The sequence below is a fragment of the Rhamphochromis sp. 'chilingali' genome (assembly GCF_963969265.1).
Source record: "Rhamphochromis sp. 'chilingali' genome assembly, chromosome: 20".
NCBI classification, from domain to species: domain Eukaryota; kingdom Metazoa; phylum Chordata; class Actinopteri; order Cichliformes; family Cichlidae; genus Rhamphochromis; species Rhamphochromis sp. 'chilingali'.
The window spans coordinates 11,130,865-11,149,529 of record NC_137947.1 but is presented as its reverse complement, the minus strand read 5'-3'; the positions used below and the strand labels follow the sequence as shown (position 1 = coordinate 11,149,529).

General features: G+C 40.1%; 1 protein-coding gene across 3 annotated transcripts in view; it reads right to left on the bottom strand.

Moving 5' to 3' along the window:
- Nucleotides 1-18,665, bottom strand: part of macrod2 (mono-ADP ribosylhydrolase 2) — a 424,305-nt gene that overhangs the window by 36,285 nt on the left and 369,355 nt on the right. For all 3 annotated transcript variants that reach the window (XM_080868694.1, XM_080868695.1, XM_080868696.1), the window contains one exon: nt 1,240-1,318. In XM_080868694.1, the coding sequence (XP_080724820.1) occupies nt 1,240-1,318 (79 nt within the window). The remainder of the gene's footprint in view (nt 1-1,239; nt 1,319-18,665) is intronic.

The following is an 18,665-nucleotide window of genomic DNA, read 5'->3' as shown; positions in this document are numbered from 1 at the left end:
TGCTCAGAGTAATGTGAGTCTCAAAACTTTTCTGAATGCCCTACGTGGCGCGCACACGCATACACACAAGCTGTCATTTTGCTTCTTCCCTGTTCCCAATCACAGGGAGATACAGGCCATTTATCCACTCACAGCACTTTTTAAATGGTGAGAGTGATAACTGGAGAACAACAGCTCCAGATTCTCATCTCAAAGCACTAATATGATGAGACGGGTGCTGGGTGCATGGGGGCAGGCAGTATAATTAAGGTCTCTCTTTGGAATGTAATCTTTTAGGGAAGAGTCTGGGCGGGGAGCGGGAGAGATGACGGGAGTGCAGGGAGAACAAAACACTCTCCATCTGGGAGCAGCGAGATGAAGGCCTGAGAGCCGGTATTCCGTTGGGGAGGTGAGGAGCGAAAAGTGAGGTAAATGGAAGGTAATGCTAGGCTGGTGAAGCCAGCCAGCCTCTTTCAGCTCCCCAGCTATTCAACTCAATCCTCTGTGGAACCCCCATCAGAGCTGGTGACTGCTCCTGGTCCCCGGAAAAAAAGATGATGGCATGAAAGGGGGGAGGGAATTGAGCAAGGGACAGAAAGGAGAGTGGGAGTAGAAGATAATGGATGTTTGTTTATTTCACACACACACACACACAATTGGAGAGCAGTAACCAAGAGGATGGTCACGGTTGCTATGCATCCCGGAATATTTTAGCTTTTTTCAGGAGACAATTGCTGTTGTGTACTATTATTACAGTCAATCAAATCTGGCATTAAATTCTCATCAAACTATCAGTGATCACGTGAAATATCAGCTCGCTCATTCACGGCAAGCACACGAACCATTAGACAGCTATTATAGGTCAGGTAGATCGTGAGGCAATATGTAGAGAACCTGACACTTATTTTATCAACCTTGTCGGCATAAATTCTCACCGCTAATCTCCCCAAAGGCTGCGCGGTTGGTTGCGCTGAATATGTTTGCATTTGAAGGTGTCACCCAAACCTGACAGGTCCTTACACTACTGCTTCCAGGAACAGGATAATTCTCGCTGCAGATGTTTCCAAGGATACACAAGGTCACTTCCTAACTAACTGAACACATGTATGCATATGTTCAGTTACTTAGGCGGTGACATCACAGGTTGTCCAAAACTTGGAAAACTTGAAGAAAGTCAGCGTGTTAATCAATTCAACAACAAAGTGTCAGGTAGCAGAAGAAATGTAATGATCCAGCAAGGATGCGAGTGATTACACGTACCTTGAAACATGACAGACATTTTCTTCTTGTAGATGGCAAAATCAGTCTCGAGGAAGACGCAGAAAATGACCCGTTTGATCTGCACGGGAAGAAGAAAAGATACGGAAGAGTAATTAACGAGCATGTTCATTGCTGAAAGGGCTCTCTGTGAATCTGATGAAGAAAAACTAACCGGACAAATTTAGATCTGACAATAGTGGTCGCCATGCGGTAATCTAATTAGTTACCCCAAAGACCATCTAAACAATACAAGCTGGGACAACTTTTGGCACATAGTACGGCACATTACATCAGAATAGGCATTATTTAATGGGGCGTGTGATAAGGGCATAAGCCTCTGTATGGGAACGGACATTAATTCAACATTAAAAGTTAAGGAATAAACTTGAAAATTACAAGAGGAGTAGCAAATTAATTATAAAGCCATAATTAAAAATGCTGAAAAGAAAAACACGGAGTAATTACATTTTGTACTGAAACCTCATTTAAATGCCACAGATACATATTTTGTGAAATCAAAAGCGCTTAATATAAAACAAGATTTTGACTTATTATTTCCTGTTTCGATGTCATAAAAAACAGTATTCTGAGAATGCTTCCCAAACTAACAACAAGGATCGTTTCATTAGCTATTAAACTTCAGTCAGACCCTGAAATATCTGGAGCCGCTACCATTTCCCTTTAAAACAGGCAGGTCTTCTGCACTGTGTCAGTGCACTGTTATTTAGTAGGTTGTTCCAAGCATCTTGCCACAGTTCTGTCTCAGGTGCTTCTGTCTCTACGTGGAAGCAGAGCTCCACAGGGGTGGAGGGGGGGATACCATCTGTTTCAAGTTTCCTTGTTGTTTTTGTCACTGAAGTTAGTTCTTTATGCATCTGGCTTTATGCTTGCCATGCTAATAAATTTGGCCCCAATCAGACCCTCTGAAACTGTGTGATGCATAAGAGCCTAAAACAAGCCAGAGCTATAAAGTGACTTGACTGATGATGCCACAGCCTACTGTCTTCTGTTATTGCCATGGGTTTCTACTTGCTGCTAAGATAAAGTAAACAAATGTATTCTACTGTATGCCAGTGGGAAAAAAAGGTCTACAAAATTCAGCACAGGGGGTTATGAAGGCTCCTTTCTATTTTATAAACTAAACAAACAGCAGATAAATGGCGGAATGAGCTCACTGACTCCTACACTTCACTTGGCAAGAAGTTATAGTTGCAAATATTAAATATTAATTAACCTGCTATTTCCTCTGCTGTTTTTTTGGCCCAGTCTAAATTCATAATTGTTATGTTTTTCACTTAGGAACTCTAAGCACACTGAATACTGAATGGTTTCAACCTTAAAGCACAGAGAGGATGGATAGATGTTAGGTTACACAGAAGTCTGGTTGCCTGGAAGACTTAATAATATTAGCAAATAATCATGTAATCTGAATAAATCTGTATAAATGCATCAGAAAGATAAACTTTTGTTTTATTTACCTCTACATAAGTTTAATTTTTCACCTTCTAAAAGAAGAGGCCTGCTTTGGGTTTAAGACAGATCCACTGGCACTGTGTTTTCCACACTTTGACAGTGTATCTAAAAACGATTCATAGAACTCAGAAGAAAGAGGTCACCTCTTTCAGTCTCACCCTTCTCCAGCAGAGTCTTAGATGTGCAGGCATCAGTCACGGTCACAGAGACGCATTACACCCCACGGCAGCAGATAATCGCTTGACTGAATAATGGCAATTTTACACAACAGCCGTAATGCTAGCTATCTGCTCGCCATCCTCCTCCGTGCAGGATTTTATGTTCCAGTGGAATAAAGGGGGCCCACCAGCTTTACCCCCATTCCTGACCTAACCCAGCACAAGGATCCAATTCAAAGAGACACCCTTCTGGTGCTCATACAGACATACATCTATTAATAGTTTATGATCAGTGCTTTGGAGTAAATGTTAGGAGCTGCATCTCGGATGGTAACATTTTATTTTGCTAGATGTCTTGGGGGGGCTTTGTTCATAAAATGTAGACTCACTCTCTCAACCCTTCAACCCTGACAGAAAATGAAAGAATGTTTTAAGCCTCCTTTGAAGTCGTGGGCTCGCTGACAAACAGAAAAAGCAATAATACGGCAAGATAGTGCATACCACTGGGTGCTGGAAGGCCACAGCAGCTCCCCAGGAATTTCCATCACTCTTTTGTGCCGCTCCATTCTAAAACCGACTGCCCACTGTGAAACAGGATGAATCATGGATTCATGCTTTGCATCGCACAAAGAGGCTGGTGTGCGCGTGCATTTGGACACACACATACCAGGGGTATGCGTATGCACTATTAGATGCGATAAAATGGGAAATACTGCTCTGAGGGAATATGAGCTAAAGTCAAAAAAACAAAACAGAAAATCTTTGTATCCATGTCATGTATACGCTCTCTGTTTCTCTCTCCCTTGTCAATCTTTTTGTCTAGTTTCTGTTGCTCCGCGTCCACATTCTGCACAAGGCTCAGGCAGCGTCTTTTATTCTGCAGATCAGAAATACATTGTATGGTCTTTGACAGACATCAGCTAGACCAGGATGCCAAATGAAACCAAAAATGCCGGTGCTGAACATTGACATTCAGCCTGTATCTAAACAAAGTGTTGCAAAGAATTCATAAGAGCCAGAGAAGGTCTGATCTGTGACTCTTTCTTTAAAAAAAAAAGTACATTTCACTAGTTTGTACCTTAAAAAAACAGAGGCAGCGTGTCACCTGCGTGCACAGGTATTGTAGCATAGTCATCGGAAAACGATCCATCTAACAGTTTCCCTGAATAACAGTCAGACTCCTGTGCACCTGATGTTTTAATCATTATTTTACATGGACAGGGAACAACACACAAATCATTTTATGGGATGATACACATAATGTGACTGCTGTTATTCTGGAAGGACGACATGGTGAAAATTGGTTCTACAAAAAAGCCATTTCTGGCCAACCAGGGTGAACGTGAGGATTAAATGAACACTGCAGAGTAAATAAACTGTTATTAAATACTTAATTGTAGATTTTTGACTTTGGAGTGGAGATCCCATATTTCAGTTTGAGGATGTGAATCGTGCATGTGTGTGTGTGTAAAGTGTGCACCCTGTGGTTACCAAGGTTGGAAAAGTTAATGGAAGACTAATTAGAAAGCTGGGATCACTGCATGATAACCTGCCCACTCATTACTCATCGCTGATTGGAGGGATTTTTGTTAGGGTGAGCACAAAAGGACCAGGTCCCCTGGCTGTACACAGTGCGGACGGTCATATTAACAGAAATGCTGCAAAGGTTATTGAGAGAAATAAGATAAGATAAGATAACCTTTATTAGTCCCACACGTGGGAAATTTGTTTTGTGATGTGTGATGATGTGAAATGATGTGTTTTCTGTCTTTGCTTAGGCATGAGTAAGCTTGTGGATGCTTTATTAAAACAAAACAGGCCCTTCTTTAATTTAAAAGCAGTTAAAGTGAAATTTAAGATATCTTTTAATGTATTCCAGCACTGTTTTAAAGGTGTTGAGATCCTAATCACAACACTTTTAAAACAGGGCTAATTAAAAATAGTGCACAATGCTTATTTTAGTAAACTTCCCACAGATGAAAATCACCAAGTGTGAGAGTGAGTGATTTAAAGGATAGAAATCAAAATATTTGAATCATTGAAATTATGTTGTTTACTTCCTTTGACTTATTATGACTTATTATGGTTCTAAAACCCGTATATTCACAGACTGGCAAAGTCTCTTAGGCACCCCCCAATTGCATTACAAATCCTGGCTTATGAATTGTGAACTAAAAGTTGGATGGTTCTTCTACTCTTGAGCCCAAAGTTGGACTCCACCTCTGCCCATTTTAAATAAGCAAGCTTGGGCTCAGAGCAGATGGCGATATTTCGGGAACTTGTTTTTTTCTCCCTCTCTCTCTCTCTGCGTGGCCAAGTTTTAATTATGATTTGTGGATTTAGCGTTGCCAAGGCATTGATTTCCTGCATATTGGTTTTCAACACAGTCATAGAGATTCTGTTTTTGGCCTTTCACTTTGCAAATGCGATTGCTGATATTTCTCCAGATTCTCAGAATCTTTAAATATTATGTATATGATGAAATCCCCAAGTGGGAAAACATTACTGTAAACTATAAACTGTTCCACTATTTCCCATTATCTGCCGAGGCCTCTCCCTGCCTTTACTTTTGATAGATTCTCTCACTAATTAACACTTTCCAATAATATCTTAATATTTTAGAATTTGACATGATGACTTTGAACTACGTTCAATTTAGTATCGGGTTTAAAGTATTTTCAAATTAGTTGGGTCTCTTTTTAGTTACATTTCTCACAAAATCTCAACTTTAAAGGAGACAAAGGTTGTTCAGTATTTCATTCCTGATGAATTAGTATTAATTTGTTGTGATTTTTACAACGAAGTATGCCTATTTTCTGTTGTTTCATTAAAATGCTCTCTAAAACACTTTATTCATCTAGCCTAATCAACTCAAAACCTATAACTCTCTATTATAATTGTGAACAAACAGGTCTCAGCCAAACTGTCTATGTATGAGACTAATTAAAATGATAATGCCATGAGTTCACCCCATGCATTTGTAACTCATTAGCGTGGCACATGAAATGCTGAGAAACAAGATTTGGGAGTGGCTAGCTCTGTGACATGGTGCCAGACGCGTGTGCTGCTGTGTTCATGAGCAGCATGAGACGATATGAAATTGCCATTAGCAAACGTCTCGTGTTTTCATGAAAATCTGTACGTGATTTTTAATTTGTGTATCGGTGGTTCATCATTGTGGCATGCAGCTCACCAGGTGCAGCAGACACCTACTGGCTGGCTAACAGATAAGCTGTCATAGCTGGCCACCCATGCCCATAATTACATTGGAGGCACTGCCAGCAGAATCTGACATGCAGGATCCACGTACGCACTTTTGCTACTTGCATTTCCTTCTTGGTTCTGTCACAAACAATAATAGGGACAGGTTGCCCTAGCATGTCTCCGCCAGCTGAAGCCTGAACCCAAGGGAGAGCTGTGTCTGTGTATCCTATGCCGCCTCGTTACAGGCGCGCTGGCGGATGTAGAATCCTGAAAGCTTACATCCAGATGGACAGCAACAAGAGACTGATATACAGTATTTGTAGCAGAAATAATTAATTCCCTTTATTCAAAACATGTTCAGGGTTGTTACTGAATGGACCCTGGGTAGAAGTACACCTTGGCAGGTCACCAATCCATTAGCGCAGAGGAGCATATTACTGTATATACCATACGTACTGTATTGTGTTCGGTTTTTTTGGGGTTTTATTCATCTCTGACGTTACATATGTAACATATGTGACGATATGTGACATATGGGTCTTTTACGTCAGTTATCATACACTACTAGCACATGTCATTGTTTGATACTGATTGAATAATTTCAGGGAATTATTCGTGAGACAGAAATATCTCCATAAAACGCTGCCGTCTAGCTGCATCATCAAAGCCATAATCAGTGCGCACTCGTCTCCTTTGTTGTCGAACGTGCTGGATTGGATAGAGGGTTCACTCTGAGGCAGGTGGACCATATCCAGGTTTATTACTGACGTAATTACACACAGCTGTGTCCCCCTCACCACTGATGCGCGGAGCCTGCAGCGAAGGAAAAACTCAGCTTGCATATGGCGTTTATGTATCGTCTATGTAAACACACAACCACGCCGAAACATCTAGGTCTTTCGCGACCACAATGGCGCAACGGGCCGTTGCACGTTTTGCTACTTCAAGTCTCCTTGTCGCTGTGACATCCCCCGTGCCTGCTCCGTTTATCTAAAGCAGAGATTAAGCTGGGAGCAGGACTGACAGTAGATGCCAGACGCTGGCACTGGTTACGCAGGCAAAGCCGTGAGTGGCTCCTCCATTTGACTTTGATTGCCCTCTCTGCCGAGAGAGCTCCGGCTTCACCTGCAGCAGACTGGTGAATTATCATTTCAAAGAAGTGCCCAGAAAAGGTTATCCCTTTGAACAAAATGCCTCCATCCATACATCAAAGGACGAGCTTGACAGTGGGCTTTGAGAAGGCACGGTTACGACCAAAGCCTGGAAGAAAGTGCTGAGCTCAAATTCTTACTTCCAAAAGCCAGTCGGCGTTAGATGCCCACTGTATCATGATAAGGGCAAGGGGATCGTCAATGGAGTTGGCTTAATATTGTAAAACAGACCTCCGATTTTGATAGACGCTTATGTACACAATTATGCATGAGTGCTCAGCACAGTGTGACTAAATAGAAGTGATAACATTCTGGTAAGCTGCCTGGTTATTTCATCAGTGTAAAACATCACTGCGCCGCTTCTAAGGCTGTACGCAGTGCAGAATATAAAACGTTTTGACAAGAAAACGCTGCCTTGCTAGATTTGGAAAATTCCATAAGATAATATATCAGCAATTTGTATGTTAATTCAACAAATGCTGCATGTGCCTCACATATTTTACACATTAGAGCTGAACAAATAGTTCCCACCGTATTATTCAGGCTTCATTGCTGCATGGCACTGTAGACCAAAATTGGAAGTACAGCATGCTTCAGGCATCGTGCATTTTACTGTAGCTCACATTTTCAAAAATTGTTCTCTCAGACTGAAAGAGACAGCATTTGACTTTCACAGGCTTTGAGCCGTTCCTGCCAGCTCCCACTGCCAGCAGCACAAGCTCTGTGCTATCTGATTTAAAAAAAAAAAAAGACATGACTTTGTCAGGGAAAAGTCACAGTTCATCTGGTGCATTTTACTTCTATATGGACTCCTCAGTATGTTAAGAACATCCAACACAACAGCTGCAATATTCTGTAGTGGCTGCTTTACTTCTGCAAAATGAAGAAGAATGTGACTAATGGTGCAATAGCCACCGCTGATAAATTTGCCAGTTAATATGAATGGTCAAATAATTATAATGATGGAATACCTGTGTTGATTCTATAGGGAATAGCATAAGTGTGAAGGAGAAAGATCGGCTCGTTTTCTAATCCTAAAGATGAGAAGTGCAACAGCAGATGAGGTCACGAGGGAATGATAAAGGAAGGACGAATATAAGAGGTGTATCTATGATCCATGACTGCATCGGTAATGATCTGACCTCTGGACTGCCGCTGGCCTATAACAACCTATACTGATGAGGTGTGTGTGTCTGTGTTAAGGTGGAAGGAGGTGTACTGTGATAACTTCTTCAAACGCTCACGGATGCATAAAGTCAGACCTTTTTATGTAGCTAAAAAGGAAACACAATATTTCTCTTTTTGTTTTGAGTCAAGGTAATGTGGTTAACTTCTTTATTTTGGCTTCTTGAGCGTTTTACTTCAAATATCTTTCCTATTGTAACATCTTTCAACATTGCAACTAATGGCTGTCTGTAGAGCAAAAACACATATTCTATGAAAAGTCCAAAGACAGTTTATTGAAAAAGGCATGGCTTCATTAAGAGATGTTACTACTAGATATCTACTACCTGATTTATGCTGCTGTCTTCTTCTACGCATCTTTAAATTGTGTGAAGGGATGATACCAGCTTTTCTTTACAAAAATACAGTTTGTCTCCACAACTGGATGAAACATATGCATTTCCTACCTCACGAAACCTTGAATTTTCTGACGCTCTGCTCATTTTCTGTTTTCCTACCCTATCGTTGCTAGCTTTTATCGCCCATCAGTTGTTGATATGCATTATCTGTTATATGAAAACATGCTTCCACATGCCCACAATTGCACTTGCTGATAAAACTGGTTGTAAGCCTGGGAAACTACTCCCCCAAAAATGCCCCACATTGCCTCTAGTGGTAACAATAAATACACTCAATGCTAGTAGAAAAAAAAAAGAACCAAAAATAATAAGTGTAAACTCAGCTTCCTGTGAGGGAAAGTGGAGTATAGACATCCTGAACCTATAAGACCTTGCTGGCTGATGTAGTCATAACACAGTGGTTTATTTATTTATTTATTCTTTATTGTCAGATACTAGTTTCACACAAGAGTGAATACTTTTGGGTCCCGCAGCGGCAAATTTATGAAAACTGCGGTGTAATCTAAACCCAATGATGTTTACCGCTGAAAACAAAAATCTCTCTGTTTCCCAGATAAATCACTTTGGATGTTATCCCTCTGCAGTGCGCAGGATTTTGCAGCAGTCAGTGTGAGTCTCTGAATGATTTTTTGGCATGTCTGGCTTCTCCTTTTCAGCTGCATGTTTGCATTGCCTGTGCCTGACTGGTTCTGAAGGGGCTCTCCTTGGAGGAAATATGTGGTGTGATCCAGCCAGGTCCTCTCCACTTCGAGTATTACACAAAAGCTGCCAGATGAATGGAAATCCAATCACAGATCCTCAAAGCAGAATTCCCTGAACTACACACCGGCTGCCATGAACTGTAAATGGAGGACAAACAGGCCGTGGAGAGGCACAGAGGACACTGGTGATCTAAAATTTATCTTTAAAAAAAAGAAAAAGAAAATAACATATCCATGCTTCTTCAGGGAAAGAGAGTTGTGCTACAACTACTAGAAGACTGTACATTCATCCTGTGCATTACTCGTATATAACTAGCCAATACTTGAGCATGACGATGAGTGAGACAGCGTGTGGGCTCTCCTATCTCTTGCTACACGGGAATGCTAATAATTTTCTCTGAGGTGTTACCCACCTGTTTTTTCTTTTTCCTTCGCTTAATGCCATAAGGTCAGGAGGCGCAGGCATTAAAAAGTACGCTGCTTCGCACACACGTTCTTCTAAGTGAAGCTATTACCCCTGTGTTACGTTTATAATAAGCCACAATTTCAGGCGGAAATATGAATATTTTTTCCCTTTTGTTACTTCATCCAGTCTCTGCATTAGAATTGGCTGAAACCTCACAGAAAAGATTCATTAAAGCCCTTTTTTCCCTTTTCCCCCCTTCCAGTTCTTAACAGCGAGACAGTCTGAGTAATCCTCAATACTTCATTATTTAATGTCAAATTCAAAATCTGTTATTTTTCTTCTATCTGCCATTTAGAGACAAACTCGGAATTTAAATATTCTCATCATATTTCTAAAAACCATCCTGTGATGTCATAGGAATAGTTATCAGAGATTTTCATTACAAAAAAAGGGGACCCTGAGTATTTAAAAGAATTGTGTTAAAAGGGGCCGTTTTCACGTTAAAATACCGCGATAGCCACTGAGAGGATCTGACAGATTTACACACTGCTGAAGAAAACACAGGATGTGAGTAATGGCAAGAAATGTAACACAAAAAAGGGGAAAAAATCCTGAGAGCAATACCATATGGTTGCGTGGGCGACATCAAACATGAAAGCAAGCCTGAAACCAGAGGTGGTGTTTGACATAACTTATAAAGTGGAATGAAGATCTGAAATGGGGACGCATTAAGCAAATTTAAAACGTCCCGTTTAATGCAAACGGTAGAGAGTGTGTTTATTTAAAGCGGCAGCCTTGTAGATTAGGACAATCACCAAAATAGAGATTATAGTTAAACATTATAAGACGCATAAATCGTGAATAAATAAAAGAAATGTAGGAGAATATTGACTGCAGACTATAATATGCTAAAAGGTAGTTAACACAGCTTAGTTGAACAGTACAACAATGATAGGAGATCCATCTGTTCGTGAGATAAATGAGTTTTACAGAAAGCACAAAACACAGTCAGCGATTAAAATACAGTTTTGTAGTTTTGCTTCTTTCTGTGTTGTAACTGACAGCAGGAGACTGCTCTACAGATGGAAGCCTGATTAGATATTGTAGATGTAAGTGGCTCACGAGGTTTATAGCGGGTTAATCAACCAAAGCAGAGGTAAGCCATGCAGATTTGTGTAAATAAGTGTCACCCACTGAAATATTTCTTTTTGATGACAAACATCTGTGTAATAGAAGATCTCGTCACTCAAAGGCTCAGCTACGTGCTGTTATATTATGACAAAGTGGTTACCTTTACAGCTGGCCCCAACACGCACATCGCACATCTGGATATCTGGATTTCATTAGCATCTGAGATTTTAAAAAAAATTATCTAAGCATTAACAGTGAAATTTAATATGTCTTGGTATAAATTCCTGAAGGCAGATTACATCTCAGTTCTATCGTATGACTGAATATATTGAAAATGCAGATGGAGAGCCAAATAACTAAAACACTGAACGTGCTTTTTCTTAGTTTTTGACTTTATGTCCTGCTTGTGTTTACTCTGGATGTGAGTATCTGCAGCTTACATGTGAAAGAATTAATGAGTTTGCATCCGGCTGGGATTTTACTGGCGTTTATGGCTGAGTGTTAACGTAATAAGCATCCAGCTGTGAGTGCCGTCAAGCTAAAATCCAACTTAGCTACAGATAAAAGAAAACCAAAGACCTCAAAAAGCCACCGATAACACTGAGAGCACATCGCGTTCAACTCTTCATGACCTTAAATTTAGAATACACTCCTGCAAAATGCAGAGTGAGGAAAGTCTCTTAAAAGTAATCTTTGTCATCATATATAGGCTAGCATATAGACTAGCACAATCATGAGGAGGAGGTAATACTCTTTACTCTCAGTGATTTGCATGATTTCTCTCAGACAGTAATATATCCATATATCCATATTACAGACAGTAATATATCCATATTACTATCAGTTTTCTTATGTGTATTTGCATCCTGTGCACTTCAGGGAACAGAAACACACTTAAACTCACACCCAAGAAAAATAAGGAGCCTTTTCTGCACCACTGTATGACAACGTGTTTACTGGTTGCAGATTTAGTTTATTTTTTTCTTAAAGTTAGTAAGTAGGTAATCTCTTATCTACATATAGCAACTTTTAAGATAAATATCACAAAGTGCTTCAGAATAAAAAAGTAAAAAAAATTATAATAGTTTTAGAAATATAATAGAAATTTTACTTTTACATATCAGATAATGTACATGCAGCGTGCAGAAACACGTACTAATGTGGATGCAAATAACAGTTTAAAAGACAACAGAGAAAGTTGGAAGCCTGACTGATCAAAGAGTTCATGGAGGGTTACTGGAATAGGCAGGGCTGTGCCTTTCACACACCAAACAACAAAAACAACTTTCAAAAGTAATAATAAATTGATAAAGTGGGTCGAATTAGTGTGGAGAGGAGAAAAATCAAGCTCTGTGCTCAACTCCTGAATGTGAATCCAACCTGTCACTTGGTGCCAGATCAAAACAAAACATAAAAAATGTAGTGGCATCCAATGATTAGTTTACTGGTAAATAAGCAAAAAGCTAACGCACATTAGGGCGAGACAGAGGGATATCAGACAGTGCTGTTATGTTCTTGTTTTTTTTTCATTGGTAACTTTAGAGGGTCGTACCTCTAGAGACATGATGACTTCGCAGGGGGTTAAACTGGATTTTACCACGAGCAGCAGCCTTTGTCCTGTCAGTTTGAGGCTCAAGGATCAAATGTGATAGTTCATGGAAACAAAGGCACTAAATTAAAAATTTCTTAAACAAACAAAAACAGTGAAATTCTAGAGTAAGATATCTCAAATAAAATCTGTCTAAAAAGCTAGACAGCAGCTGTGAGAAGCCAATCTTTGTCAAGTTTGTTTTAGAAATGAAACAATATTAACTTTTGAAACAACCACAAACTTTTCAGATTTTGATGAAGAAACATATTTTTAAAAAAAACTGAAGAAGAAAAATTATGATATACCTAAATACCCCAAAACAGGCCTATACCTGTAAACAATGCAATGGCAGAGATGCTTATTAAGATTTGTATTTTATATATATTATATCTAAATATATTATAACAGTTTGCAATGATGACTGCTTCACTCGCAGTGCCTTCACTGCAACAACTGCAAATGTGTGCAGTACATCCACTGTTTGCTGTGCAGAAGAGTGTTTAGGTTAATAAGGCTAGGTAAGATCGCAATGGCACGCCAGAAGATGTAAATAATTACTTACTGAGGCTGTGCCACCTGTGCACACAGACCCTCGCTCAGTTCAGACAGCATGGAGCCTGCTGCTATGTGATGCTATGGCTAAATAATAGAAGCAAAAAAGAGAAGGAGAGGAAAAAAATGTGTTTGTAAGACAGCGTCTGAAGGTGGCAGGTTCAGGGGTATAAATAAAAAGAGGTGTTTGTATTAGAAGAAAAAGAGCTGTAGAGTAGAAGGGGAATCTCTACAGCAACCAAATTAGTGCGAGATGTTGTGGTAGTCTGTGTGGACAGTCATACAGCACATATACAGACTTGTGCTTTAAAGCTTTCTGAGTCTCTTCCAGCTTTCTACAAATATCCCAAGGAAAACTCTAATCAATAGTGTGTCCTTTTTGGTCAAGCTGTCGCTTAGAAAATCAATGACCTCCCGTTGCCCAGCAAACTGTTTTCCACACTGTCTCCTGTAATCTTCCTTAAACTTGACTAGAACCAAAGCAAGAGCCAGTTGTCTTCCAGCCTAATACTTCAGTAACTACCCACAGGAGATGGGTGACACTTGGCGACAACTGTGTAACATGGGCTCTGTGAGCTGCTGTAATTAATTATGCTAATCCAACATTGCTTTATATGTGCACTTAGAAAAAGACAAACAAGGATAAGTAGGAGAAGAAAGCATACTGCAGAAAGGGTATATGATGAATGAGCAGACTCACCAAGTGGCTAATGCCAGGGGATGAGAACGAGCCCCCCCCCCCACCTCACTATTGGTAATACTTTAATAAACAAGGACATCCACAGCCCTCAAAGTAATATATCCAGTCTAATTACTGTTTCTGATAAATACAGAACGTTAAAGAAGTGTCTAGGGACTAATTAGATCAATGGAATAAGAGTCACTAAGCATGCAGTGCTATCACATGGGACTGTGGAGTAAAGAGGGAGAGCATTCTGTCATGTGGCAGAGACCCAGCTGGTTCAGTCTTAAGGAAATCCTGCATGCTTTATCAAGAGGAAAACATGGACCAATATAAATCTCGAGATCGAAAAATAACAACCAGTGCATGAACCAGGAGGGAAAAATAATGCATAACGCGTGGATAATTGCAACTTTAAATAACATCTGAGCTGTAAAGATGAACAGGGACAGGCTCTACGAGGGAGTGAAGAAATGTGGTGTGAAAGCCTGTCTTAACCGCACCTCTAACCCGGTCCGGGCGGACACTAATTTTCTTACTTCTACCTCATTCTCAGAAATGGGTCAACCCAACACCACACATGGAAAATAAACTCTTGAGATAAATAGTTTAAAGCAATTTACAAAGTTGCTGTTACGTTTCACGGAGTGCAAAATCATTGGAAAATACTATTAAAAAGAACCCCTAACATACTCCATACAGCCATATGTAGGGTCGGAGTAGCACGGAGGAATAAAGCCCATATTGACCCTTGACCTCTGGAAGCGTACTTCTATATTACCATTCTGCATGCCTGTGCTTTGACCTTTTCAAATCCCTCTTTAAAGGTTGCGTGCTCCTGTGTCTGTGTGCCGCGCAGGCTCTGCAGGGGAAGCTGGCTGACTGACCTACAAAGCTATTGTATTAAAAGAACCATATTTATCACCGCTCTCCACACCACTCTGTTCTACCTGCTGCTCAGAGAACATAACCCTTCCTCAAACTCAAGTGCTCCTCCACTCAGCACTTTGGAAAGCTTTTTAGGCATGATTGGTTAGAGGGATCTCTGAAAGGAAGCCCATCGCTTGGCTGCACTGAGAGGTGAAAATGGCATTGAGGAGCCACTGAAAATTTAATCTGTCTGTGATATGTCTGTGCTTGGACATACGAAACACAAGGCTGAGCAAGTATAGGCCAACACTGATCACTTATTACAACAGAACTGTGTCAGGTCCTTTGAACTTTCAGTGTTCTTTACACATGCATTAATATTCATCTCGAATCTTCATAGACCCAGATTCAGTGAAATGGAAACCATCAGGGCAAAAACATCTTTTTCTTATTTTGTTTTCTGCGTTTTTAGAAAAAGTCCAAGTCTCAAGAACAAAGTTGGAATATCAAGAATTAAGACACCACTTCATTCTCAATATTACTATTTTATTGTTGAAATCCCAAATTTCAAAGATGTTCTTTACTCACATTTGAACCTACGGCCAATTTAAAATCCCCAGTTAACCTAATCCCATGGATGTCTTTTGGCTATGGGAGGAAACCGGAGCACCCAAGGCTCTGATGACGACTTAGCATTGCTGGAGCACTCGCTAGTTGCATCCATGTCACAGTAAGAGCATGACTGATGCGATTTATGGTGGTAAAGGAGGGCCTTATGTATCTGGTTAAAAGGCTCGATCCAAGATACGACATCCCAGTTTCAGTTTTATCATGTGAAGAGTTACAAGATGAAGGTACTTTAGGTATTGTTTAGTTTGTTACTTTAGTTACTTTTAAACTAAAGTGTTAAGCAGATATTTTGTACTTTTGCTTTCTAGGCAAGCAAACATTCATTTTGTTTGCACTAATAAAAACTTCTTGCTGCAAGTCTTTCTGTATTTTTTAGCTATAGCATCATAATTATCACTATCACAAATTCTCTGGAAACATCACAATGTAATTTTGAGGCTATATTTCCCACTCTGGCTGAATATAAAGGATTATTAACCTGCATGTGCAAGTTAGGAACATGACCTTTCGGCTAAAGCTTTTATGTTTTCAGACAACTGAAGCTGAGAAGATTGCAACAGATGAAGAGCTCAAAAAAAAAAAAAGGATGGAAATCCAAAACAACAAAGAGAGAATAGGTAACAAAGCAGGCTGGAATGATCTCACCTCTACTCTAACCCCCGAGCCAATTTCCTGATGTACTGTGAAATGTGTTTGCAAGTTTTGGTTTGATTGCAACAGAACATTCTCTATCTGTCTTCCTCCCAGACAGAAACAACACATTTGTATAAATAAATCAAACAGAAGAGAAGGAAAATTGTTCTGAAGCCGCAGTTGACCACAGAAGAGGTCATATTAAATCAGGCGGCTCTGATTTAGCAACAAAACAAAACAATTAGTTGGAAACAGTCTGTAACCAAACGTAAAGGCGCCCAAGGCAAACAGAGCTCCCAGTTCCCCATAATTCCTCCAATAATCTAATTAAGATACTAACTGGAACCATGGCAAGCTAATGAGAGGACTATGACACATCTGCACTCCGAAGCACTCGCTCGCTTTATCTTTGTGCGCTGGGAAAATAGAATTATTTCCACAAATGCATCTTCAGTTTGATATCCGTTCTCTCCTGGAATGGTTTTGTTTTGCTTGGCCTGGCCTGGCCTATCTCATCTGTTCATCTCCACTTCAATCTTTTTGTTAATTCTTGCAAGACGGAGACGCAATACAATTCAATTTGTAGGATTAAAAAATAGAATTTTCTAGAAAATGTAAGTGGGTTAAATAAATGGCGGAACTTCAACAAGTACATATTGCAGTATGGTCCTTTGTCAGATATTTATAGCTCAGAGTGACAGTGGTATGCTCTGATATGTCTCTCTCCACGGGGATATGGCTGTGGCTCGGTACTGACACAGAGTGCATCAGTGTCCTACTGTCTTTGTGACCTAAACATACAGAGAGGCATGTTGACAATAGCGATCACGCAGCGGTAACACGCTGTCCGTTGTGCATCCTTTGCGCTGTGCGCTGAAACAAAAACCTTTAATTCAAGTGTGCGCTCGACGTTTGGGTCCTCATTTTATTTTGGCTGACAGCCAAAATGTTGATTTGAACTCGGTAGGGTTGGGTACATTTAAAAACCGAGGCAGATGGTAAGATGTAAGAATCCGAAAGGCAAACTTCACTTCCTGCTTTGCGGTTTCTGCAGGTCAGCGGGGTCAGCAGACAGCTTTTCTCCTGCAGCCCATGCTGCAGACACGGAAACACAGCCGGTCAACTCTTTTATCACTATGACATATTGAGAAAGAAGCTGAGAAGAGATCACAGCAGCTCAAGGGAAATGCAGACCTGAGAGGTATATCTCTCCTGCATTCACTTAGATAAGCCGCCGAGTCTGACAGTGCTTTCATTTCTGCACCTTTCTTATTTCATTTGATTGAGTTTTAATAGGTTTCTGGGGATAACATCCCTGTGTTTTTCGATTTTTTTTAAAAAAATTACGATTCAGCACGACATAGTGAAGCCCTTCTGTTTTTGTAGCACGAGTCTATTGAAAAACGACGCCGGGTTTTTATGAAAAAGGAGTGCAGACTTCAGAGAGGAATTTATTTGCTCATTGATCTTTCAGCTACAATCACAATGTCTTATTCTTCATCTGTGCTGCTTGATTCAAAAAATTCGCTCTACAAAGAACAAGTAAAACAGCCAAAATAAATAACACAAAGCTGGGAAATGAACGGGTGAGATGGTTTTTCATGAAGCCCAAGGAAAAAACTGATAATGCCACGTACTACGCACGATGTTCACCGTATAATCTGAACACTGAGGCAGAAAGAAAATGTATACGGAGGCAGTATAAACTGTCACAACATAGAGTGATAACCCAAATTTACATTTTTTTAACCTATTGAAATTCATCGTGGTGTGTTATAATTGGCATACTTTTGTAATTGTGGCAACTGCATGAATATGAATGAAACAAAACTACCATATATATACATATACTATATTTTACATCAGCAGGCACATCTATCTTTCAGCACACCCCAATTAAATTTGACATTCAGTTTTTGGCAGCTTTGAGCAGGCGGTGTGTGTGTTTATGAATATGTATTCCTTTACGGTGTCAATTAAGCATTGGATAAACGTCCATGATACGCTTTTCATGAGCTTAAGTGTAGTCAAACTAATTCTAATTAGCTGGTTTATACGAGCGGCTCAGATTAAGCAGAAAGAGCTGTGGATGTCCCATCGGCGCAAGGCTAAAGCCGATATGTGGGACTGTGTATGTTTTGCAGGAATAATAAATCGTCTCACATGTTTTACACTTCAGACTTGTTCGGTTTTAGTGCTTTAGAGGATTGGCTTGCCAACATTGTCGAGGAAAAAAAACCCCAAACATCTGTAACACATTTAGAAAGTTGATAGTTGATGTGCTTTAGACGGTGTCATTTAAACATCCCAGGTTATGGTGTGTTATAAGAATGCCCAGCTATCCAGGTGCCAGGGGACATTTACTAGACTCCCAGAGGGTTTGTGAGAGAAAAGAGGATTTTGAAGTTTCACAAAAAAGACAAAAAACAGGCATGAAAACCTCTCCACCTAAAACTGCAGGAAATCTTCCAGAATGAGGATTAAGGTTCAACTTCCATCTGTGTGACGGACAAGCGAGTACTTAGCACACAATTATAATCCTTTTAAAGCTAATAAAAACACCATCATGCTGTTTCAGCATGAGGTGAGCTAGGCTGGGGCTCCCTCTGATTGGCTGCCGGCTGATGAGAGGTACACATCATAACTACTGCGCCGGTCCCC